Source organism: Ursus americanus, chromosome 3 (assembly GCF_024610735.1).
Source record: "Ursus americanus isolate L20-20 chromosome 3, mUrsAme1.1.p, whole genome shotgun sequence".
In the NCBI taxonomy this organism is placed as follows: Eukaryota; Metazoa; Chordata; class Mammalia; order Carnivora; family Ursidae; genus Ursus; species Ursus americanus.
Window position 1 is genome coordinate 54,794,754 of NC_142129.1, and position 27,072 is coordinate 54,821,825.

The 27,072-nt window shown below is 36.2% G+C and overlaps 1 protein-coding gene and 1 pseudogene across 6 annotated transcripts in view; both read right to left on the minus strand.

Moving 5' to 3' along the window:
- The window catches only part of HDAC9 (histone deacetylase 9), a 726,671-nt gene that overhangs the window by 298,455 nt on the left and 401,144 nt on the right, over positions 1-27,072 (minus strand). For all 6 annotated transcript variants that reach the window (XM_045793088.2, XM_087860991.1, XM_045793089.2 and 3 more), the window contains one exon: positions 1,135-1,315. In XM_045793088.2, coding sequence (XP_045649044.2) covers positions 1,135-1,315 — 181 coding nt within the window. The remainder of the gene's footprint in view (positions 1-1,134; positions 1,316-27,072) is intronic.
- Positions 15,604-27,072, minus strand: part of LOC148110396 (BTB/POZ domain-containing protein KCTD5 pseudogene) — a 34,322-nt pseudogene continuing 22,853 nt past the window's right edge.

The following is a 27,072-nucleotide window of genomic DNA, read 5'->3' on the forward strand; positions in this document are numbered from 1 at the left end:
ATACCCAGCCTGTAACTCCTAGGATGGAACGCTGGCTTGTGGTGTAACACCTTATAAAAAAGTAGTTCCTTTGCATACTTATTTAAGTGTCTGTCAAAGTTAAATAACTTGGCTATTCCGTTCATTGATTTTTAAATAAGATGATATCAGGCTTGGGAATGTGATTTTAGAAAAAGTGTTTTAACTTTTCCAAGCACAAAGGGTTGCATGAGGTCACCAAAGCCACAAAAACAAATTCTGAATCCTGAAAATTGATTCAAAAATAAATCAGATAACCTGTGAGAGCCTTTGAGAGAAGGTGCACATGAATACTCCCTTTGCTGCATCCAAGTTATGAGCCCCTTAGGCTATAATATCTTTCATCTGATCAGCCCCAAGTTTGAGAGCATGGATATCTTCTGGACCCCATTCTAGTGAAGACAGAAAGGAGTATTTATCCACATGGATATTTACAGCACAGTTCCTTTGGAGAGTGAATAGCACCCCTTTTTTGTGTATGTTCCAGATTCGACCTTCCTCTGGCCTTGGAATTATCTGGTTTGTTTTCCTCTGTAGCCAGGTTCTAAAATATCAAACACAGCTGTAGGCAAAGGAAGAGGTTGGTCAAATAGCCCACCCAAAGGTGCCATAATAAATAGAAATGGAACTAATGTATTCAGCATTAAACAAGGTTTGACTTGGCGCCACTGTCTCCCAGGAGTCATCTGTACAGCAGGTCAGAAGAAAACAATGAAACAAACAAAACAAGGTGAAAAACAAACTGGGAGAGAGGCACTCTTTAGAATCAAATGAAGCTGAACATCATAAATTTCCTAGTGGCCACGACTACTAGCAGTGAAGAACACTGCTAAAGAATGTTGTAGGGATTTTGTTTCCAAAAGGGACCTATGCACCTGTTGATGTGTTTTCCAGGCCCTTGAATGATAACAATTTATGAGGCTATTAATACTAAGCCCAAGATTTATCAGATGTGCTGTTTGTCTTGTGGCCAATATAACCTCATAAAATTTGGGTTGCATTGGGTTAAAACAGAGCGTTCTGCTATTGGAGTTATTCAGAGCATTTAAATCGCTTAATCCTACAAGAACGGTGCATTTAGCCTGCCTATTAGGGAAAGTCTTTAGGGATTCCTACCAGTTGCAGAGCCAGGCTGGAGGGGGCAGTCCATTGCTGGATGAGGTAAAATGGAGGCAGCAGGGGAGGAATGCGTCCTGGAGACAAGACGATGTTTCTCTAATCCATCCATGCCAACCACAGCCAGCTGAGTTTGGTGCACTGAGAGCACACGTGTGTGCTGGGGCTCCAGGAAGGGCTGCTGCCAAGAAAAGAGCACAGTAGAAAGAAACATGAGACAAGCATTGAGGGAGACACTGAGAACGACGTGTAAACAAATTAAGTTCATCAGGTCAGAGACATAATAAACGGTGTGAAGGAAAAAGAAAAAAAAAAATAGAGAAAGAGAGAGAAAAAACAAGATCTAGTCAATAAATTCATTCAACAGATGTTTTCACACTGACTGCCAGGGCCTGTCTGCCTGGCTAAGGAGGAGGTGATGGCAGGAGGGCTGTCAATTTGAACTGATTCAAAGAAACAGACCTTTAACCTCAAGAGGAACATCGACTTAGATTCATTTCCTATCTTGATAACAACGTCTGGAATATAGCTCTGGAATTTTTGCAACACAAAGTAGGAGAACAATTCAGCTGCTTTCAAATTGCCAATAAGACTCAATACCGAAAATTCTATCTTGAATTTATTCCGTAATATTCGTAATAAAATTTATAGGAGCCTAAAAATTACCAATTAAATGGCTATGTTTTCATACCTTTCAGTTTTCATATTATCGTATAGAACAATGAATTTTTCATAGGTTGAATAGTATAATCTCAATACTATAAAAATGTTTAGATTTTTTAAAGAGCATTAAATATAATCTCAGTGATTTAACAATGTTAACATTCTTCATACTTATCAAATCAAAAAGCCAAAGTTTGGAAGTTCCTGAAAATTCATTTAGTCTATTCCTCCATTTCCAAAAAAGGCAGTCTCTAAAATATAGACAGGCAGCTAATTTACCTATCAATATTACACAGTGAATATCTTCCCTCTTCTTCAAAATCACAGAATTCATAACCTTCATGCTGCGTTTTATGCTTCTTTCCTTTTCCATATTCTGAACAAACATTGAAAATAGCTGAACAGTGATAAAAAGATGATTATCATATGCCACAGATAAAGAAACTAATTTTCCAAAAAATTAATAAAAGTATTTTTAAGAGTAATTTTCCCTAATTTTAAAATTTTACATGCCTTTCTGCTTTGATCTACCTGGCTAGCATTTACTCTTTCAAGACTTGAGCCAAACATCACTTCTCCTTAGTGAGGATTTGCCTTATCCTTCCTGCTACTAACTTAACCCAGCTGCTAGCACCCAACATATGCCATTATATGTGATACTTGTATTTCTGTCTAGCACAAGGCTTGTTACATCCTAAGTGTACAAATTACCCACTTAGATTGCTAACAAATCTACATGCAACACAACTGTATTCAATGCATACTACATGGTTTTATGTCATTACAACTTCCTCTGTATATGAGTTTACGCTGCACATATATGGGTGAGTTATGATTATGAATAAATATTTAGTTATGGACCATAGGCTAAGACTACTCAATTTTCAGAAAATAATCATTTAAAATTAACTTTAAGATAAGTCACAGTTAATGTATATGTTGTTACTGCTGTTTTGTTCTAACTGAACCATCAATCAATTGGAAGACATTTGTCACATGCTCAGGCTTTGAACACTGGCTTTGATGATAAGGATGGGTTGGTCAGGATCTAGTTCTAGTTATAATAGTTTTAACACTTTGACAGGAGGCTAACTCTCCTGTTTTCTTGAGTGTCTCCATCTTCAATGCCGTGAGGATACAACAGTAACACTGACATGGTTCCTTCTCTCATGCAATTTATACTCAGAGGGAATACGAATTTATAATTATGACTTAGGGAATTTTCTATGAGGAAAAGGGGCTTTTCTGCACATGATCTAAAATGCATGGGTAAATATATACCTGAATGTCTGTAATCTCCAACCCTTCTATCTCTTCCTACTGTACTCTCTTTAACCCTCATCTAACCTAATGCAAAAGGCCCTTGATTGATTGCCCTATTTCTAAGACAATCCATCCTATTCCTTCTGCAAGAATTTTCTTCCAAAAGCCCCCTGTAAGCAAGAAGTTGACACAAAAGTCTCTGAAAGAAACCAAAGTTTAAAGAACTTCCCCAGCCTGACATCTGGACTCTCTTTGACCTAAGGCCAACCTGCATTCTCAACATTAAGTCTTCCATTCCTTTTCTAGGTTCTAGACAAATCTAGCTACTGTCTAACAAATATTGTCCCCAGGGCTACATTCTGATTATCACGAGTCCAGGGCACTATTGCCTTTTTTTGGGTATATATATATATATATATATATAATACATATTAATATATATAATACACACATATATATAATACATATATATATATGTATTAAAAATTACATTCTATGCTTACATTGGCACCCATTGGATTATTATATATTACTGTAACATTTTTTCTTTTGATCAAAAAATTAAAATTTAAAACATTCTGTGGGCCCCTTAAGCTATCATGTGTTCTAAGCACAGTGTCTACTGTGTCTATAGATACTATGGCCTTGATCATTTGTGTTCCACCAATCTATCTTTTCTGTATCATTCCTCTAGATGTGTCTATGAAGCTGCACATTCAGCAATTATACACATCCTCTAAGGAAAACCTGAAATTTTCCATAGAACCTTTGTAAACCCCTATATTAAATGCCTTCCCTTTCCATTACATTCCCATCACACTTTTTCTCTCTCCTTTTCCCTGCCATCATCTTTTACATATTAGTTACTACATGCAATACCACTTACTGAGCTCATACTCTGTGCCAGACACTTTGCTGGTACGTTGAACCTTTTTTATGTTTATTGCCTAGTCAGAATATAGATACTAAATATTTCTAAGTATAATGCAATTATAAATATAATGAGTGCTGTATAAGATAAATGCAGAGTGCCATGAAAAAATGTAAAGAAAAATCTGATAATAAAGATTGAAGGAACTTCCATCTAAGAATGTGATGTTTAATTTGAGATGTGAAGGATAAGTTGAATTAACCAGGTAAAGAGTGGGGAAAGGCTCTAGATAAGTTGTATGCATGAGAGAAAAATTATCTTTCCATGTATAATGTTGAAAGCTTTTTGAACTGGGGACTGAATCTAACTCATCTGTATACTTATTTCCTGTTGCATTGTATATCTTTTTCTTAAACTTTCTTGAAGCTAAATAATTATTTGTGCATTAAAAATATGTAACATATTTGGAAGTTAAAGGCCAATAATAAAATAACCATGTTTTAGATGACTGGGGTTACTGAATGTTTTATCTCTTAATATATAAATCAATGCTGTAAGAGCTCCAGGTAAATAACACCACCGCCTTCCTTCTTTTTAAATAAAGCATATTTATTGCTTACTTGAGCTTCACAGGAACCCTCTGAGATAATGGAGTAATAGTTTGTTAAGTCATAAGCATGAAACAAATGCTACATCTAAACACAGAACTTCACAATCAGGTAGGCAGAATCCTACTTATCCAATCTCTAATATTAGGAATATGGCCATATAGGTAAGAGACAAATAACTTGTTCAATAATAGTTATTTATATACCACATTAAGTGTCCACCCAATATCTATTGCAGATGCAGAAGAAAAGAGATCCCATGCTGGGTTGTAAAAACACAGAAGTGAATTAAGCATGGCTCCCGATCTTGTGGGTTGACACCCCATATTCAAGCACTTGATTCTAGTTGGTAAGTTCCAAAAGGATAAGAGCTTTGCCCATTGATTCATATATTTCCATGCAGTGTTTCACATATAGCAGGTGTTAATAAATATAGGCTGAGTAAATAAGTAGCAAGGAGAAACATCGTCCTCCTTAAGCTTTCACTATAAGGATAAGATAAAACAAGAAAGTATGTTATAAGCAATCATGACATGGAAAAACTGAGGAATGACAAGTGAAAAATAGAAGAAAATAGAGACCAGACAAAACAATTATCAAAGGACAATACCCTGAAATTATTTACTGTTGGAGCCAAGAGATAATGAAGGAAATGAACGATTTCAGGATTATTTTTCCTTTGTACTTTTATGAGGTTCCCAAACTTTCCATGTACCACCCATATTAACAGTTTAATTAAGAAAAATGGTAAATGTTTTTAAAAATAAACAGTTGAAACTTAGACATAAGAGCAGACATAGGTCAAATATTTTTGAACCTCTACTGAAAAGGACTAAAGAAGAGACAAAAGTTTATTCACTTTCAAAAGAGTTGACTACATCATACACTTTTACAAATGAAGTATGGCTTTTAACGTGTAGGGGGAATCTTGATGATCCAGTAAGAGACATATTATTATGCTGCATATTTGACATAAAAGTATCACAAAATGGTAAGCCACTTTTATTTCAGATGGATATTACTCCTCAGAAATAAAAAAACTTCCTCCTTGATGTTGAAAACTGAGGTAGTATTTTTCTGTTGTAACTGGAATGGACTGAAGGATTTCACTAAAGCTTTTATTTCTATTAACAATTTTAATGAGAGAGAATTTTGTCCATGGTTGTTTTCCTAGTTCTAAGTAAGTATAAAAGTACATGTTTCTCTGCTGCATTGTCAGGAAAACAAAATGTTGAAGAGGACAAAACCTGTTAATAAAAATTAGATGGACACCCAAGTTAAACTTTCATCTACTGAACCCCACTGAAAAATGCCCATTAAGTGAATAATACTCTCTCACTTCAATAAAGCATTTTTGATTAAAATCTCTTTTAAACATACTATATTGAGTCCATTTCTTTCTTTTCCTTCCTCCCTCCCTCCCTCTCTCTCTCTTTCTTTCAAGATTTTATTTATTTATTTGCCAGAGAGACAGAGAGCGCGCATAAGCAGGGGGAGTGGCAGGCAGAGGCAGAGGGAGAAGCAGGCTCCCCATTGAGCGGGGACTCGGGACTCCATCCCAAGATTCTGGGATCACGACCAGAGCTGAAGCAAATGCCCAACCAGCTGAGCCACCCAGGTGTCCCACTGAGTCCATTTCTTAAACATACATCAGTTTTTCTTTTTTCAGGTGATTTAATTGGGGATTTGGTTTTGATTGGTTACTTTATCAGATGGTCATTCCAGGAAATTCCTTCAGGTTACTGAGATGTGTAAGTCAACCTTTCGTTATATGAATGAAGTTAAGTCTAAGGCCACTATACTTGTACATCATCTGTCTCCCACCACTGATAAAAACTGTAAATTACTTTCACAGAGGAGTTATTACATACCTATTTTGTAAATTCTTCATTGATGCCTAACAAGGCATCAATGGTATTGAGGCACAGGCGTTTCTAAATCATGGGGCTAGGCATTCAAAGTGGGTAGGAAAGGTCTTGAAGTTCTCTGTATGACAAGCACAATGTTCTCCTTTAGTAAAATATTTATTTGGGGGTGGCTTGCTAATGGAGATTATGAGGTAATAAAGCCCCTAGGCAGAGGCAACTTCAAGGTTCTATTTTTTTGTAATAGCAGTGATTTTTGGTTATGTTTCTCTTTGGTTTGGTTTTGCTTTCTTGTCGCCATTGCTCAGGGACCTATCTTATGGCTTCTGTGTTTTCACTTTGTTTCGGATGGTTACATTTGCTTCCAGACATGTGGGTGGTTGCTAATTATGTGCTCTAATCAATATCATTATGCAATTTCAGCAAAGCAAATACAGAAATAAAAAGTTACAGTGTTTATTATTTGAAATAACCATTGAAATAATCAGAATTATTTTAATTAGTTTAATAAAAGATATGACCTAAAAGGAAAAAAAAAGTTCATGGGAAAATAATTATTTAAAAAAGTTAAAATTCTATTTCCAAAGCCATTTCTTTAAAGAATATATGTTCCTTCTTTTTTGGCATTATGAGAAAATTTAATTTTCTTTTTGGTTCACAGTGTTTTGAACTTCAGAAGTCTTCTTTTCAGAAAATTAGAATTGTAGATAGCCCTAGAGCTTATCTTATAAAATGCCAAGGGCCGGTGGAAATTTACATCTTCTGAAGTTTTTTTATTATTCAGGATGGGTGTATAAGTACTGGTTAACTTTAGACTTTTAAAACTAAACATGCATGTTAATAATTTAAAAGTAGCTATTAAATAAATAAAAATTATGTGCATAACTTTAAAGTAAACAAAAATTTTTGAAAAAGAGAAAGGGGAACCCTCCTGCACTGCTGGTGGGAATGCAAACTGGTGCAGCCACTCTGGAAAACAGTATGGAGATTCCTCAAAAAGTTAAAAATAGAACTACCCCACAATCCAGCAATCGCACTACTAGGTATTTGCCAAAAGAATACAAAAATACTAATTCACAAGGATACATGTACCCAATGTTTATAGCACCATTATCTACAATAGCCAAACCATGGAAACAGCCCAAGTGTCCATCGACTAATGAATGGATAAAGTTGTGGTGTATATATATATACAACAGAACACTACTCAGCCATTAAAAATTAAAGTTTGTCATTTTTAACAACATGGATGAAACAATTATGCTAAGCGAAATTAGAGAAAGACAAATACCATATGATTTCACTCATATGTGCAATTTAAGAAACAAAATAAATGAGTGAAGGGAAAAAAAGAGAGGGAAGCAAACCAAAAACCACACTCTTAACTAGAGAAAACAAACTGATGGTTATCAGAAGGAAGGTGGTGGGGGAATGCGTAAAATAGATGATAGGGATTAAGGAGTGCAGTGGTTGTGATGAGCACTAGGTGATGTATGGAAGTGTTGAAACACTATATTGTATACCTGAAACTAATATTACACCACTGTTAACTAACTGGAATTTAAGTGAAATTTAAAAAAAAGAAATGACAAGTTAAATTTATGAAAATACACCATATTGATTAAAAAAAAGCAAAATCAAGAAGCAATCAACCCAAAGTAAATGGAGAAAAAATGATGGAGAAAAAAATGAAGCACTGAAAACGCTGAACGACTGTAATTCACAAAAGGAGATGCTAGAAAAAAATCCCTACACATTACTAAACACAGTTGATGTGAAGGTACCCAATTTACCAGTTAAAAGATGGAAAGAGTCAAACTGAATTTAAAAGACAGGCTATATTCTTTCGCAGAGCAAGGTTAAATTAAAAGGTTCTATGAAGACATATAAAAAATACTAACAAAAAAAGAAAGAAAGAAGGAAGGGGAGGAGAAACCTTGTGCAGCCATGTTGAAAACAGACTTTAGGGGGAAAATATTAAAGAACACATAAGGGTACATATAAAATATGAAAGTTCAATTAACAACAACAAATTTAAACCTAGGAACATCAGCTCAAAATGTTAAGAGCATAAATTGGTAGAACTATAAAGAAAAAATGAAAAATTCACATCATGGAAGGAGGTCATGACAAACTTTCCACAAAATGACTTAGGTTACAGAAGACTTAAATAACACAATTCTCCAGCTTAGAGATATATTAAATATGCAACCAATAAAATATATTCTTTCAAGGACATAAGTTCACAATTGCAAAACTGACCCTACAATAAAGCAAATGTCAACAAGCTTTTAAAAATTAATATTTATAATGGAATTTTTTCAGCCTTAAAAACAAACTATGACATGTGCAACAACATGGATGAACTTTAAAGGCATTATGCTAAGTGAAATAAACCAGTCACAAAAGACAAATACTATGTGATTCCACTTACATGACCTACAGAGTAACTAAATTCATCAAGACAGGATGGTGGTTACCAGGGGCTGAGAAAAGGGGGAAACAGCTATCATGCAAAGGGTAGAGTTCAAATTTGCAAAGATGAAAAAGTTCTGGAGAGAGATAGTAGTGATGGGTGCACAACAAGTGAATACACTTAATGTCATTGAACTTACACTTAAAAATTATTAAATGGTAAAATTTTTTTGTTATATATATTTTACTGGGAAAAAAGAATATCACAGATCATGTACACTGACCACAATGTCGTCAGAGATGTAAAGTGAGATGAAAAGATACACTACACTCTGTGATAGAAAGAATTAATATCATAAAGATAGCAATTCTTCCCAAATTAATTCTGGAATGTCTCAGCTGATTCTAAATTTTGTATAGGAGATCAAAGGCAGAGAATAGCCATGTGAACTTTGAACATAGAGAATAAGTTCAGGAGATAGGCCCGACCAGGTAACTATACATACTAAAAGCTAAGTCATTTAACACAATAGAGTATTAATAGATTATTGAATAGAGTATAATAGATTAGAATAGAATAGAGAGCCCAGAAGGAGACCCATGACTATACAGAAACTCCATATATAGGGGTGCCTAGGTGGCACAGGGGTTAAGCGTCTGCCTTCGGCTCAGGGCGTGATCCCGGCGTTATGGGATCGGGCCCCACATCAGGCTCCTCCACTATGAGACTGCTTCTTCCTCTCCCACTCCCCCTGCTTGTGTTCCCTCTCTCGCTGGCTGTCTCTATCTCTGTCAAATAAATAAATAAAATCTTTAAAAAAAAAAAAAAAAGAAACTCCATATATAACAAAGATGACCTACAGAGCAGCAGTTAAACAAGGAATGTCAATACATGATGCTGGGAAAACTGATGATCCATAATAGGAACAATGAATTTAGATACCTGTCTAATACTACATGCAAAAAACAACTGAAAGGTGTAGAGAATATCATTCTAAAGTTGGGGAAGGAAAGGAATTCAAATACTTTTATATAACATCAGTCAGTAAAATACAAGCCACCGTGGAAAAGAGAAGAGACTAAACAGGTTGGAATGTACCGTGAGCATCCACTAGGCCCCAAAACTGGGGCCTACTGGCCCTTCACTGGGGCCTAAAAACTGGGGCTGGGAGAGGAGGGCCCAGGGTCCTTCTTCATCCCAAGCACTGCTTTTTTTTTTTTTTTTTAATTTTATTTATTTATTTGACAGAGAGAGAGACAGCCAGCGAGAGAGGGAACACAAGCAGGGGGAGTGGGAGAGGAAGAAGCAGGCTACCAGCAGAGGAGCCTGTCAAGCACTGCTTTGAACAGACCCAAGCACACAAAGCAGGCATCACTTTAGGTTCTGACACAAGTTCATAACAACTCAAGGCCGTGTGCTAATCATACCTGGGCCTGGGTCAAGAACACTCAGCCCAGAAGAGAAGACAAGGTAAACTGGGGGTAAAGTATTTGCAAATATTTATTGCATAAAGCAATTTTTAATCTCTGCATTACATACATAACTCCTTAAAATAAATGGGGACAGAAAAATGGATAATAAGTATGAACATGGAATTCAAAGATGAAACATTTCAATAAGCCAACAAATACATGAATAGAAACAACTTCAGTGATAATTATAAAAATGCAAATTAAAACCAAGAGGGGATACCATTTTATACTCATCAGATTGATCCAAAATTTGAAGTCTGACAATGCCAAGCATTAGTGAAAATAAAGAACAAGAGAAACCCACAGACTGCTTGTAGAAGGACAAACTGTTACAACCACTTCAATGAACAATCCACTAATATTTAGTAAAAGTGAAAAATCCACTAAAATTTAGACAAACTGTTACAACCACTTCAACGAACAATCCACTAATATTTAGTAAAAATAGAAAAGTGAAAACGAACAATAAATCCAGAGTAAAAATGGTGACTGAAAAAACAAGCAAAAGAATGCATATCAAGTTAATTATTTAAGTTTAAAAATGTGCAAGTAAATAACATATGCTGTTTAAATATGTATATGAATGTAGTAAAACGATAAAGAAAGACATGGGAAAAAAGAAAGCAAATTCAGAGGAATAGAAAGGGGATGAAATAGGAGTGAGATATACAGGTAACCTCAATTGTATATTGTATTTATTATGTTGTATAACAATATTATTATATATGTATAATGTGACATACTATATAATGTATATTATACATGGCATTTCTTAGGCTGGATGTTGTGTTCATTTTTATAAGCTTTATTACTTTTTCTGTATATAAATACATCTAAAATAAACTTTAAAAGTTTAATAAGTTGGCAGATATAAAACACAAATATTATTGCAACATACAATGGTTTTATTGAAAGGGCTAAGTTTTATATGGAGGAAATAAAGATTCATTGGAAAATACAAAGAATGAGTGAAAGAGAAAAAAGAAAAAGTATATGAGGAAAAATAACAAAAATAAGTATAAAATGTTTTTATTAAGTTTAAGTACGTTAATTTAGGGGCGCCTGGGTGGCTAAGTTGGTTGGGTGGCCGACTTGATTTCTCCTCAGGTCATGATCTCAGGGTACTGAGATAGAGCCCCATATCAGGCTCTGTGCTTGGCGGAGAGTCCACTTGAGATTCTCTCCCTTTCCCTCCCTGCTTGCTCTCTCTTTCTAAAATAAATAAATCTTCAAAAAAAGTACGCTAATTTACTTTGAGATCAATATATACTCATAAAATATACATTAATTTGTACCAACTTTCACTGATAAATGAATACAATAACAAGTATAAGTATATTTTGTCTATAGAATTTCAACATACTATAAATGAGAGCAGAAGTATGTAAATTGGGATCTTAAAATGAGGATTTGGGACAGAAGAGAAAACAAATTTAAGTGTGCAAATTTTAGGAAAAATCTAAAAAGATAAAGACAATTAACAGCAATTACTTCTAAACACTGACACTATGAGAGCTTTGTTGATCGCTATTTTCTTATTTTGACTTACTTTATTTTCAAAATTGCCCAATAAGCCTACATTTTAATTTTATTTTAGAGGTTATTTTGAAATGTTTTACTTTATTGTAATATCAATATTTTAATTGGTTAAATATGCTAAGGTGGTGTGCATGTGTGTATTTAAAGGAAACAAGAACTGACATTAACTCACACTTGGACAATGAGGGACTATTAGATACAAGCCACCTATGAACAGAAACCCCCACTGCACTGTTATCATACCAGTCCCAAACTTAGAGCCTGGAACAGAACAGGAGCTCACTTAATTTTGAGTTTGAAGAATGTATATATTACATCATAGAAATATGGACTCTTCCCAAAAGAGAGAGAGAAAGAAACTAAAAAACAAGACTTAACTATAGAGAACTGATGGTTACCAGATGGGAGGTGGGTGGAGAGATGGATGAAATAGGTGACAGGGATTAAAGAGTACACTTATGATAAGCACTGAGTAATGCAAAGAATTGCTGGATCACTATATTGTATTTCTGAAACTAACAATACGTTAACTATACCGCGATTAAAATTTAAAAATTATTTTCTAAAAAGTAAATAAAATGATAAAGTAGGAGAAAAATTATGTAACTCCTTTTAGATTTGAGGGAAAAATCTGACTCTATTTAACTGAGCTGGTAAATCTATATCATTTTTAAATGTAAGTTAAATTTCTTGGTTTTTCTTCTTCACAGTGAAAAAATTCTTTGGTAAACCCATCAACAACTCTAGATCACTAAGATATCCTCTTATTTTGTTTTGATTCACCAGTGTATTAGAATAATTACTTTATCCTATTAAAGTCATAGTTAGAATAGGGTAATTTAACTTAAGTTTCAGAGAAAGTCTACAGTACTGGAGATGTTATTGGGTATGTACAAGTAATTGTACATTTGTACAATTGATGTACAATTTTACATCAATATTACCTTAGGACCTTAAAGTAAGGGTGAGACACTGGTTGATGATACTTGGCTGAAGAGTGTTATAAAGTGAGGAATAGAGCCCAAATATGGTACCTGTGAGCTGTGGTCTCCAAAGTGAGGAGTACACACCAATCTGGTGGGATACAAAAGAAAATAGTAGAGCTTCTGCTGATATTTAGCTTTTAAATGAAAATACGAAAATCAAATAAACTATACTAATATTTGATACATGAGTAGACACTAGCATTTACACCCAATCCCTGCGTCAAGGGTCACACAGCACAAACTCTCTGTAAGATATGCTAACGTAGGAAGAGAAGTCTAATTTCATACCTTAATACACCGCTACAGTAATCAAAACAGTATGGTCCTGGCATAAGGATAGACATATATAAATCAATGGAATTGAATTGAGGATCCAGAAATAAACCTTTTCCTTTGGCCAACTGATTTTCACCAAGGGTACCAAGACAGTTCAATGAAGAAAGAATAGTCTTTCAACAAATGGAGCTGGTTCAGCTGCATATCCACATGCAAAAGAATGAAACCGAACTTCTTTTCTCATACCACACACAAAAATAACTCCAAAGGGATTGCAGAACCAAATATAAGAGCTACAATTATAAAATTCTTTTAAGAAATATAGGAGTAAATCTTCTTAGATATAAGACCAAAAGAAAAAGTGACCCCGAAAGTAGATAAATTAAGATATAATTAGAGGTAAAAGCTTTTCTTTCAGGACACCACCAAGTAAATAATCTACAAATCAAAGAAAAAGTTTGCAAACAATATACCTGATAAGAGATTTGTACCCAGCATATATAAAGAATTCTTATGCCTCAATAACAAAAAAATAACGCAATGCAAAAATTAAGTAAATTTTCTGAATAAACATTTCTCTAAAACACATCTACAAATGGCCAATAAACACATGAAAAGATGCTCAACATCATAAGCTATCAGGGATTTGCAAATCAAAACCACAATGAGAAATAACTTCACAACAACATCGGTTTATAATCAAAAAGATACATAACAGCAAGCGCTGGTGAGAATGTGGAGAAACTGGAACTTTCATACACTTGATGAGAAGGTAATACAACGTAGCCACTTTGGAAAAGAGTTTGGCAGTTACTCAAAAAGTTAAACAATGAGCTAACGCATGACCTAGCAATTTCAACAATATGTATATATCAAAAAGAAATAAAAATATGTCTCACAAAAATTTAAACATGAATGTTCACAACAGCACTATTCATAATAATGTAGAAACCATCGTGTATCTATGCTGTGGAATACTATCTAGCCATACAAAAGTAAGTTTTTTGTTGTTCTTTCACAAATACACAACTTATTTGCTATTTTCAGGGGAAATTTAGGCATCAAACTCCAAGCTGATAAAACACGAATACCTAAAACTGTATAAATATCCCCTCAAAATAAATTTTAGTAAATTAAATCTTAATATCTTTAAATTTAAGAACCACGAGCCTGTCTATTAAGTCAGGGTCATAAATTAAACAACACTAAATAACCAAAACACCACATAAGGCATAGCCCAAGGCCACCAACAGGCCTCCCTCCTCCAGGGGCTCTGCTGGGAAGATGGGTCATCTGGTGGCTAAAGAAGGTTGTGATAAACTGTTGAAGCCAAACATTTAACAATATACAATAGATTTTACATAATGGAGCTAAGTCCTACATTTCTGGAGAACTTGGTTAATCAGATTATCCGCGAAGGAAAAGAAAACAGAGCAAAGGCAGAAGTCTCAGAAGCATTTGAAACTAGAGGTGTCAGAGCCTCAGACCTACCTGTTAGCAGCCCGGGAGGTCAAATGAGCACAACTACCCTGGGAAGCTGCAGGTCAAGAAGCAAAGAGCTGCTCCTGCTGAGCCAGGTCCCCTTGACTCTGAGAGTCCCTACCACCCTCTGAGAAAGGTCTGCTCTCAAAGTATGTGAACAGAAGGTTTTAAAGGAATCCTAGTAGCTCCAATGCCATGTTCCATGGGCAGAGCCATGCACGTTGTGTATGAAGTCTCAAACATCCCAAAAAGTATCAGGAAGAATTGCACAGTTACACAAAGAAAAGAGTAAGTGCCAGAAAGAGACACCTGTGATGTACTGTAGACATCCAATTTCATTGTGACCTGTCATTTCAGCTCCAAAAGTCAAGTGGTCAGGTCTCCCACGCAGAACTCCATCCCACACGAGGCAAAGGCACCAGCTCCTCCACAAGTCCCTGAGACAGATGAGGCAAAACTTCTACTTCCCTTTAAAATGATTAAATAAATCAATGCAAAATGTAGCAGCACTTTGAGGCATTTCTAAAAGGTAAAAACACTGGATAGGTTATCCATACTGGGAGAGTAGATACAAAAATCTCTGGCCTGAGAAATACAAATCAGAAGCCTTGACTGCTGTTCCAAGCCAGGGTCAGGCAGGAGGAACCGGGCTCCCAGGATGGCCTAGGCCTCAACGCAGAGGCCCAGGAGACTGTGAAAACACGTAAGCTGCTTGTGTCTTCAGCCGCCCACGGAGGCTAAAAAAGGCCAAGCGATTGCTCCTGGTAGGCAGAGCTGTCTCCCTGGTACGCGAACAGGTAACGAACGCGAACAGGGCCACACAGAGAGGCAAGCATCATCACACACTGTTTATGGAGCACTCAAAGCGCTGCCCTTTAAGGATCTTCCAGCTGGGTCGGAAGCGTCCCCGCGCAGGCCTGTGCCGCACTTGGAAAATTCCAGCAGAGGACCCCCCCCACCCGGATACCCACTAGGCCTGGATGCCTCCTCTGTGTGGGGACGCGCGGCCTCGCACAGCTGGTCCTGTCTCTCAGCACCCACCTCAGATGCAGAAACAATTCACAACCAGATTTCTAGAGAAATTGTCAAAAACAGGTTTCTTTTCACAGCCAAACTTCTCTGGCATGGCAGTTGCATCTTGGGAAAAGGTAAAATGTTTCTTCGGCGGCCAACACTGTGTTCCTCATATCCTTGAACCCTGTCCTTGCAAAATCTTGGCTTTTTCACCGGATTCACTGGTCATGCCCTAAGGGGAGTTATGCGGCTCCATGGAAACCAGAGATGCACGTGGCCTGGTCTTCACTCCCGCAGCTGTAGGAAGAGCCACTGCTGACCAGCAGCTCCAACTTCCGGCCCTCAACCGCCATTAATACCACCTGGGCGAGCTCCTCCTCCCGGCGCTGAAGCACGTGGTACACGGCACCTGTGATGTTCTGGTCTCATTCTCTAATTTTATCCTTCCAAGTTTTATTTCTGAGGAAAGAGAAAAGTTCCCTTCCTCCAACACTCCTTTCTCTGTCCAGTTCAGCACAGGCACCAAGTAGGTGGAGTCGCTACATCCTTGTCCAAGTCCAGGCCGGATGAGCCTGGCACAAACCGTACACTAAAGATTTCCGGTCGCACAGCATCTGCTAGGTGGTGAGGAAATAGGTTCCGCCTTCCTGGCGCTGGACGTCCTGGTACCGGCGCCCGGGACACGGAGCCCAGCTCTGCAGCAACAGCTCAGCCCCCCCCCCCCCAACAGTGCCACCCCCAGGCGCACTCTCCAGGCGGTCTGCAGCCTGCGCCTGCGCGCGATGCTAGCACACAGTCCTTCGTCAAGATCTCCGCAAGCCACACCACAGCGCCACAGAGAACACCTTGCGGCCACGGGATGAAATGCCTCCAGGTGGTCAAAGGTACAAATTTTCAGGGCGCCGGCTTGGGTGGCTCAGTAGTGAAGGGTCAGACTTAATTTCCGCTCAGGTCATGATCACAGGGTCAAGATGGAGCCCAGCCTCAGCTCCACCTGCTCAAAGCAGGGATTCCGCTTGAGATTTTCTCTGCTTCTCCCTCTGCCCTAACCCCCTTTCTAAAAAATAAATGTCTTAAAGAAAAAAAAAAAAAGGTACAAACTTTGTTATAAATAAGTCCTGGAAATGTAATGTACAGCATGGCGACTATAGTTAATAATACTGTATTATATATTCAAAAGAAAAAGTAATGAAGCGATGATGCATGCTACAGCATGGATGAATCATTGAGAAAATTGCACTAAGTGAAAGGGGACAGTCACAAAAGACCATGTTTTGTACAATTCCATTTACATAAAATGTCCAGAATAGACAAGTTTTCTTCTATGGAGACAGAAAGTAGATTCATAGTTCCCTAGATTAGAGGTGGTGCAGTGAGGAATTACCACTGATGGGCACAGAGTTTCTTTTGAGTGTGAGGAAAATGTTCAAACATTGTGTTGTTATACAGCTGTGTGAATATATTAAAAACCATTGAATTGTACACTGAAGTGACTCAATAAAGTTGTCAGAAATAACACTTTTTTCATCATAAGGCAAAAGGTTTCTATCCCACTAATTCCCAAGATAAAATTTGTTTACAAATAATCTTTATTTCATTTTTATCTCACCTTTCTTAATTTCTCCTTTTGTGCATATTCTGTTAACATATATAATACACTGTTATAGTGGTACGCTGATATATTTTGGAAAGATATATTTTTACATCTGTTTATATATCTATATAATGATTATATACATAAGTACCTGCTAAAATATTTGTATTACTTGTGATGAAAAAAAAAAAAAAAACCAAAACAAAACCGTAGACCATAAGAGTTGGAGAGTAAAGTTCTCCTTTTTAAAGTAAAACTTTGATAAGAGAGGATACCTTCAACAAATACATAAGACTGTTTATTATTTCCCTTTCTCCCATAGCAATGGGCAGTATTTCTGAATTCTAGTGTGCAAGAGTGGCACCCAGTCCACAAGAAGCTGGAATAACAAGTTTGTGCTCAACAACAACAGAAAGCACTCACTATTTCTATACTAACCTTCCAGTTCCTAGTGGTGGCCCCTTGTAGCAGAGGTCAGGCTCCAGGTAGATAAATTATTGCTCCCACGTACTCACTGGTTGCTTCCAGTGAGGTCAGGTCAGTCTCACTCCCTTCTTCTCAGGTTCTTCTCATTCCAAACAAGAGTCTTTGCTTAGCATATTTTTCATGCCATCAAACAATATACAAAAAGGCACAAAGGAAAAGTAAAATTTTATATGTCAAATATTATCCTCATTTTCAAATCATGAGGAATCTATAAACAACAATATGTCTCACAAGGCAGAGCTGTTGGTAGCTGAACACTACAAAGTTTTCAGGTAAAGCATCACCAGCAGAATCGGAGGGAATTGTTTTAAAGTGTAACCACCATTTATACACATGTGCAATGTGCGTGCATATGGTGTGTAGTTAAAACATGATTCTGGATGGAGGCTTAGAGGTTTATTTTAATACTATAAAACTGAACCTATTTGACAACACTGTTTCTCAATTAGGTGGAATGTTGGTAAAAGTTACTATGTATATGCAGAGTACGTAAATTGCTTCCGATGCATTTATAGACATCCTCAGATATAAGAGTTCCAGGAGAAAATACATTACTAATTGTGTTGCACTTTGCATTTATATCTGTGGTTCCTTTAGAAATGTTTAAGACCCAGGCACTTTGCAGTGCTCTTGGAAAATGACCGTTTTAAATCAGTGGGGATTTTACTCCACTACGGGATACAAAAGAAACCACATTTGAATTTTGAAATTAAATAAGTAGCTAGTCCATAATGAGTAATTTCTTTCACAATAAAAAGTAAAGAAAACAAGTTATATTTTTGTTCCTTTATTTGCTTTTTAGCTTCTACATTTTTACAATTGCCTGTAGAAAAAAAATTTCAAGAGAATAGATTGAAATTATTTTAATTACATAACAGCCCTGAGGAAGACGAAATTGTGCAATGGCCTAGACTAGCACCCTCTGTCTGGTTGATGGCCAATGAACAGTGCAGCATGAACAATAGAGCGCTGGTCTAGAAATAATAGCCTGAAGATAAAGAGAGAAAAATAGGGGTTTCTTTTGACTATGATGAATCTTTTGAGCATTTCCTTTATTCCTCCCCTTTGATAATTAGAGTCCAGATATAAAACAAATCATAATGAGAGGGATGACAAGCAATATAAATCATTGCTATTTAAGACACATGAATTAGATGGATTTATCTTGAATAAATGTTCTTAGCCTGGGTTCTCTGGACGAATTCTAGTGGATATAAAACCCCTGAAATTGTGCATAAAGTTGTGTAAGTATGTGCATCTGTGAATCTTCTGGAGACACAGTCTGCAGCTTTCATCAAAGATGTTCTTAATTTTAAAAAATGTTATGAATCATAGCTCTAAAAAAATGCCTTAATAATATCCCACTAATTACAACTTTTAGGTTTCTCTATTAATAAACCAGTTTTATGTCCTGAGTGGATTTTTTTTTAAACCTATGTGTTTAAACATGTAACAAGGTGGGTCAAGTAAGTTGGATGAGAACTCCCACAGAATCAGTCATTTAAGTTTTATACCTTCACCTCTCAGCCTAAGAAAACATCTTACCAAACTCAACATTAGGAGAACTACCATATTTCACTACCAGTCTCCAGATCCAATTACATGTGTGCAGATTACCAAATATCAAGTTCTAGAGAATGTGTGATTTTATGTCCATTTCACCCTGTCTCCCAAACCATGTGTGCGTCAAAGGCAAGATACTCCAGTTTTCTTTTGTCACCAAACTAGAAGTCAATTATTGATAGCTCTCTGCTAAAATGTTTGGCTAACAAAAAAAGGAAGAGAAAGAATATTGTTTAACCTGTATTCCTTCTGGCATTTAACCACAAGCATCCTCTTAAAACAGAAAACTTTCCTCTTAAAATAGACAAGTGTTTGAGGAGGCACACAGCTCAACCTGTAGCATGTAAGAAAACATCTTAAATAAATACTTGTCTCCATAAGTCGGAGTTGAATGTTGCTGTTTCCTCCACAACCAGACCTTTAACAATAATCCTAGAATACATTTGCTAAGATAAACGTAATGTAATACACCTCAAAATACTTTAATTTTTGAAAGGAATGCCTTTGTAAATATTTCCTCAAACCTAAAATATAAATATCACAAAAAAAGACATTGTAATTTGAACCATTATTTCTTGACTTTGGTGGAGTTTAATGAATTAATTAATCTGTCCACTCATTCACTATATTAAGAGTCTATTAGATGTTGGGCATCATGTTAGAAACCAGAAGATACAATGATGAACAAAACAGATACAGTCATTCCCCTGTGGAGTTTATAGTCTGGTGAGGGGGACAAATATTCATCAGTTCTGCACAGAGAAATATAGAGGAGCAACAGAGGTAAGGGTATATGAAAGTCAAGAAAAACCTCTCTGAGGAAGGGATATTTAAACCAAAAGATGAAGAATGAGAAGGATTTAAGTTGACAGAGAGGAAGAAGAATGTTCCATGTGGAGGGAATAGCATGTTTAGAGTGGGTCTGGTGGTAGGGCACCTGGTAAGTACCATGGAACAGGTGCAGGTCAGCATGCATATTTATAATGAGAGGAGGGTGCAGGAGCATGTAGAATGAGACTGCACAGGATTTGCGTCCTATCTAAAGAGCCTGAATCTTAATCCTAAAAGCAATGGCAATTCAATGAATAGTTTTAAGCTCCCAAGAATTTGGGCCTGGGGATTGGATGTTTAGTAGGGTTGATAAAAACAGGTTCATATTTTGAAATGATCATTCCAGCAGAATAACTCATATTTTATGTAGGGCAGATAACTTAATATTCATGCACCTTCCTAAGCAAACTAAATAAAGTTATTAAAAAGAGTAAAAACTCCTAGGTTTGTACTCCAACCCTATCATTTTACAAATGTAACAATTAGAGGAAATTTACATAACCTCTCAGAGCATCTTTATAAAATGAAATAATGTGTATCTGATGAGTATATTTTTAAACTAAAATTGATTCTCTATTAGCAAAATAACAGGCTGTTGTTGGGTCCATCTCTACCTTATCTCTGGTCTCATGACTGATGTCACAGTCTCAAGGTTGTTCAATAATGTTTGCCCACTTTAGCAACCATCAAATATGATGCTTCTCAGATTCCATGTTTGTTTAAGTCCTTTGCCAGAATTCTACACGTTTATTTTTCTTACATATATTTTAAATGTTTTACTGAGATTTTATATTAATAAGCTCCTTGTATTAAAGCCCTGCCTAGTTATCAGGATAACAAGACAAAGCTTTGTATATCTATTGTGATGTCTCTTTTCCTTTATCTATTGGTTTCTAAAATATTCCTGGTCTTAACCGCCAGGGGTCAATAACTGTTATCAGCTCACCTATCATGCTTATCCCAATACTGTGAACCCTACAACACTGTTTTAATTAGTAACTTGGCCCACAGTCAGGAAAGGTGTGCAGGTTGTGCTGAGTGGCCTCACTTGCTGCCATAAATTGTCAACATCCACCAGGAGCCAAATTTTCCTTTATTAAACTGCTCACAATTATTTCTAAAGGCTATTGCCCACTGAATAGGCGTATCAGACTCTTCAGTCCTGTTACACAGCTTGTGTTGTTTTAGCCTCAACTTAGATTAACTTCAGCTACCTGATTTTAGTAGCGTTCATCAAGTGGGAAAACATGTTTCTTATTACAATAGGATGTCCTTTTAGGTCTCTGATTTTTTTCAAAATATTGTACAGTTTCTGAAAGAGCATAGTGGTTAAGGAGTATGGAATTTAAGGTAGATTGCTTGGATTTGAATTCTAGCTCTGTTACTTGTTAGCTGTGTGATTTTGGAAAAATTAATTAAATTCTCTAAAATGAAGATGGTACTATCACCTATGTCGTAAGATTGTCCTAAGTGTTGAATTAGTATATTAATATACACATTTTATAATGGTGCCTGGCGTATATTGAGCATTATGCAATGTTAGTTGCAGTTATAATGGTTGTCATCAATTGCACAATTGCACAATTATCAGCAATAATAAACATTGTTTGGAATTAATTCTTTAAACTTATAATGTGGAATTAATTACAGGGCAATGTTAATTGCACTTTTGTTAAAACGCTCAATTAAAAATATTTAATCAGGATAGCGTTTTGTTAATATTCTGATGGTATATAAGAAGGCCTTTCCATTTGTAGCTTGAACTAACAAACTAGTACTTAAATTGGTACAATGATCATATTGCCTGTGGTAAGAATTTTTTCAGCGTTTGCATCAGAAATGACTATTTTCATTCTATTTATTTAGTGATTCATTTTTTATTATATAAACAAAAAAATAAAAAAAAAGAAATGACTATTTTCATAAATTTAAAAAGTTAAATGATGATGATTCTCAATTTCAAAAAGTTTTCCCAGGTTTCTCCTTACAACCGATCTTCAATAATTCTATCTTCCCTGAGATTGTCCTATTTGATACACTGCACTGTATTTAAAGCATTTATTGATTTGCATTTATCCATTCCTACTTGTATGGATACAGACCAATAGATTTTTTTTTTAAATCCAAAAGGGGATATAGCTATAACTTAGTATTAGCAAAAGAACCTTGCAATATCTAAAACGAACAAACGCATAATAAAGTACTATTCGACAATGCTTAAAATTTTAGTTTAAGATCCTGTCTGGTATTATTTGGTTTTAGTATAACATTTAATTCTGAATAGAGTGAACAGAGATAATGTAAATTTCAATAACATAAGTTCCTGGCTAACATGAATGAACTCTTCAATTTAAGTTATTTTATCTCTCTGATAAATATAAAATAATATTATCATGCATATTTATGTACATGTTATTATTAATGAAGTATCAACATTGCTACCGTAAGTTATATTTATAAAGTAAATTGGAAAATATGCAATAGATATGAATAAGATATTTAAAATGATTATGTTCAATTATCACTGAACTTACTATATTTGGCCTTTTACATGTCAATGAACACGCAATACCTAGTGTTAATGGTGTGACTTTTTATCTGCTGCATTCTTCAGCAAAAAAATAAATAATAATTATTTGTTCACAACTTGCTCACAATTTGTTAGTAAAAGCCTAAATTGTTCTCATTATTATTACATAGTAAGTCTGTCATTAGTTATACCTGGAGATTTTAAACCACAATTCTTAGAATATGGGTTTTGAAGTATGGTCAGTGGAGGAGATTGCAACAGATGAGGGAGGAGAAGAAAATTGAAAGTGTGTTGTTAACCATCTTTAGGCATTTTAACCTCATTTTGAAGGTAGTGAATATTCACTGACATGTTTTAGAAGGTGAAAGAACATGATTATATCTGCATTTATGGAGGACTTAATACTTCATTTTAGTTGAATGGAAATTGAAAGACTGATGTTGGCCAAGCTGATGAGTCATGACAAGTGGGCCATTGGGGGAGCCACAAATCCTTCATCCTGCCTACCCAATGGTCCCTGAATCTGTTGGACATTTGCTTTGGTTGATATGAATTTGCTTTGTGTTTGGTGAAAGGAAAAAGAGGAGTTCTGGTGGGTTATGAGAGAAAAGATGGGAAAAGATGAGGAACGGAGAGGAGCAAACAAGTCTGCCTGCCCTCTGTTTGGCCCCACTGAATGGTTATTGGAGCTCCAGGAGACCAGGCCTTCAGTTAAAAGGTGAAAGACCTGTTTTTGTATGAGATTTAAGGAAAAACCACTGTTCTTTTGGCCTCCTGTGATAAAATGGGTCATAAAGTTTGGAAGAGGGCATTTTCTCATTTCTGGCAGAAGAAATCATCGAAGACTAAAGGAAATGAAGGGCCTTTTGGTATTCTGCTGATTGTAAAGCTTTGAGAACCAGGAATGCAGCAACCCAAGGAGTTGGCGGTTCTCAAGTGAGCACAGACTCATTCCTGAACACAGAAGTACTAGAGGGGCATTGAATCAGGCTCTTGTTCCAGAGTTATGGAGTTGGGGACTATCATGACAGCAGACGTTGGGTAATGGATGAAGATGTGACCTAATTTATTCACTGGCGAGCCACATGGATTACACATGAACCCAATGAGTCAGACTACCAGAGACAAGCAGGAGACTCTATGGTAATCCAGTGTGACAGTGGTGGGTGGTCAGACCCAGGATTGCAGCCATGGATTGGAGAGAGGAAGATGGACCTAAGAGCTATTTAGAAGCAAGAACCAACATAATTTGATGAATTGGGAAAATGTTCCCTACTTGAGGGAAATGGGGAGTAATGATGAAGAGCATTCGTTCTGAAATCAAACTGTTTTGGGTTTATCACTCAACAGCTATACAACGATAAGAAGTTGCTTAACTTCTTGAAACCTTGTTCCATATTTTGAATTTGTAAATTTTGAATAACAGTAGTATCTATTGCTGGTATGTAATAGAGATTCTTGTCAAAATTAAATGAGATGATCCACCTAAGATATTTAGCACGGTGCTAGGTACATTCTACACATCCAGAACATATTAAAAATCATTACCAAACTTTCAGAGAGTATTCAAATTATGAGTAAATCAAATTGTTAATTTTAGAAAGTCCTATTTATATGCAAATTTTAAATGTATGTTACTTACCATTGTTAGTCTAAAAATCATATTTATTTATATGTATAAATATACATACACACATATGTACGGTTGGCTAATGTTCACCACTGAATAGTAATAAAATGTGCTACATACGCTTTTTTTTTCTCTACCATGTGCTCTTTATTGTTATTTAAACTCAAGTGGCTTTCCTTGTTAGGGCATAGCACATAATTTTTCACTTAGCTCATCAAAGAGCAATTGACGTACCTTCAACTCCTGGGCATGAATGCTAGTCATTCTTTTTGATGAACAGATATATCATCATTGGCACAATCACCGATATGCTGATTGTTAATAGGCTAATATTCTGAATATTTAATCGCCTTTAGACTTTGATTATGAATGAATTTTTCCTACCAGAATATGTATATATGTATGTATATACATATGTCTGTATGTTGTGCTTTTGTGTACATCTGTGTGTGTATACATGTATATAAGTATGTGAAAAAAATAGCTTGGAAGTGAGAGTATATAAATTCAAGATTTCAAATAATTAAACAAATACAAAAGTGACATGAGATGAAACATTAACAAATTGTGATCACAAGTAATCAAAATCCTTCTTCCCTGATATTTCTCAGGAGACAGCTCTGTGTCTAGGAGGGCCCTGGCAGAACCCTGACTTAAGTCTCGGGATGGAGTAAGGAATAGAATCATAGAGAAAGCAAGGTGCCCTATTACTTGCATAATAATCCCCGAAATTCCCCTAATTGCTTCTACATGTATGAGGAGGAGAGTGAGTTTCTTTTATCATTAGATGCCCTAGTCACAAATACAAATCGATCACAGTGCTCAAAAATATTTGTGAATTAAGCTATAGTATTTGGGGTTCTGAGAACTCTGAGTATATTTTTAAACTTTAATCTAGTTCTTTAAAAATATCTTGTTTAATAGATATAATTTAACCCATTTTACCAATGAGAAAATTGTTCTCTAATATGAAAGGGACTTGTTCATGTATACGGCAATTAAGTATCTGGAGTTGAAAAAAAAGGTCCAGTGTTCTTTTTGCTTGGTTGGGAGTCTGTTTTAACAACTATGTTATTTTCTTAGTAATATTTCAAATTATACACATGTACCTGTGTGTGTGTGTGTGTGTGTAGAGACAGCGTGGGGTGGGAAGAGAAAGAGAGGAAAGAGCATACTTAAATCTACATTGATTTTTAAAATTGATTTTGTGAGTTTCTGTGTTCCACATCTAACTGGAAGTTGAGCTTTCACTGTCGAGTGACTGTACTAGCTGGGATTGTCCATGGAGACAGCAGCTGACCTCCACCTCTGACCTCCACCTGGCACTCTTTCATGCCTAGAGTCTTCCCTCTCCCTTTCCCATTCTTAGCCCATATCGCTCCTTGTTGAAGTTCTCTCACTCCCTGTCTCCCATTACCGCAGCTTATAGACCTCCCTGTGACTTCCATTCCCTTCAGCCCTCTTCTGGCTTTATTTCTGTCCCTTTCTAGCAAACTCCATTATCACTTCAAGCACCCAAAATACTGGTTTTTTTCAGGGTCTTTGCCCAGATCTGCAACCTTCTCATCAGTCTTACTATGTGCTTTCTTTATTTTTAAATTAATGTTACAGAGTGCTGCTAGAGAAAGCCAAAAGGTGCCCTTCATTAAAAATTTAGTCCCAAACCTCAGCTGGCCTCTCAAGTCAGCTGGATAATCTGTCTCAATGTCCCAAGTCCCCTTCCTCCCTCTTTCCCCACAGCAGCCCTTCCAAATTCCCATCATTCTCCGTAAACCCTTGACCCCACTCAGCAAATGACCTCACCTTCTACTTCACAAAGGAAATAGAGGCCAACAGACAGCAACTCCCTCAACTTCCTGCCCCCTCCTCTAAATTCTTATCAGCACCCACATCCATCCTTACCTCTTTTCCTCATTTTTCAGTTGAAGCAATGTCTCTCCTCTTAGCCAAGGCTAATCCCACCACCTGTGATCTGGATTCCATCCCCTCCCGCTCCCTCAGGAACATGCTCCATCAATCATCCATGCTCCTGTATCTTCAGCCTCTCTTGGTGTACTGGCTCTCTCCCTTCTCCATACAAAAATGCTCTCTTTGCTTCCAACTCAAACACACACACACACACACACACACACACACACACACACACACACACGCTCCTTTCTGGCCCCCCACCCAACCTCTTCAAGTTTACTGCCAGAACTTTCTCTTTTCTTTCTCAACCAAGCTTCTTAAAAAAGAAAATTCCCTCTGACTTTAAAAGGAATACATGCTCATTTTAGAACATTTGGGGAATAAAAATATTCAAAGAAGAAAATAATAATTTCCCATAATATACACTACCCAGAGATGACAACTGTTAATATTTTGGTTTTGGATTTTTTTAGTTGTTTTTCTCTCCCTATAAAAAAATTGGGTATCATACTGCATAAAGGTTTGCATCTTAGGGTTTTTTTTTTTTTTTTCACTTACTGTGAACACTTTTCCATAGTCTTCATTACTAAATATCTGTTAGTGGTTGTTTACTTTTGCATTATATATGTGACAATTTAAATACCTTCTTTATTAGGCTGTTAGGCTGTTTTCAATTTTTCTTTTCTATAAATAATCATAAACATGCTTCCTGAAGACAAACCCATATTTTCTCTCTCCTCCTACTCACTTTTCTGCCTAAGAAAATCTTCTACCTCCTTCACTTGAGATTTCTCTCATTAAAGTTACCAATGACTCTGCCAATGTTAAAGAGATTTTTCTGGTTTATCTCACTGAGCTTGACATTATTAGTGATTATTTCCTTGAAATAATCTTCTACTCTGGGATCCAAGAAACAATGTCCCTATTTTCCACTCTTC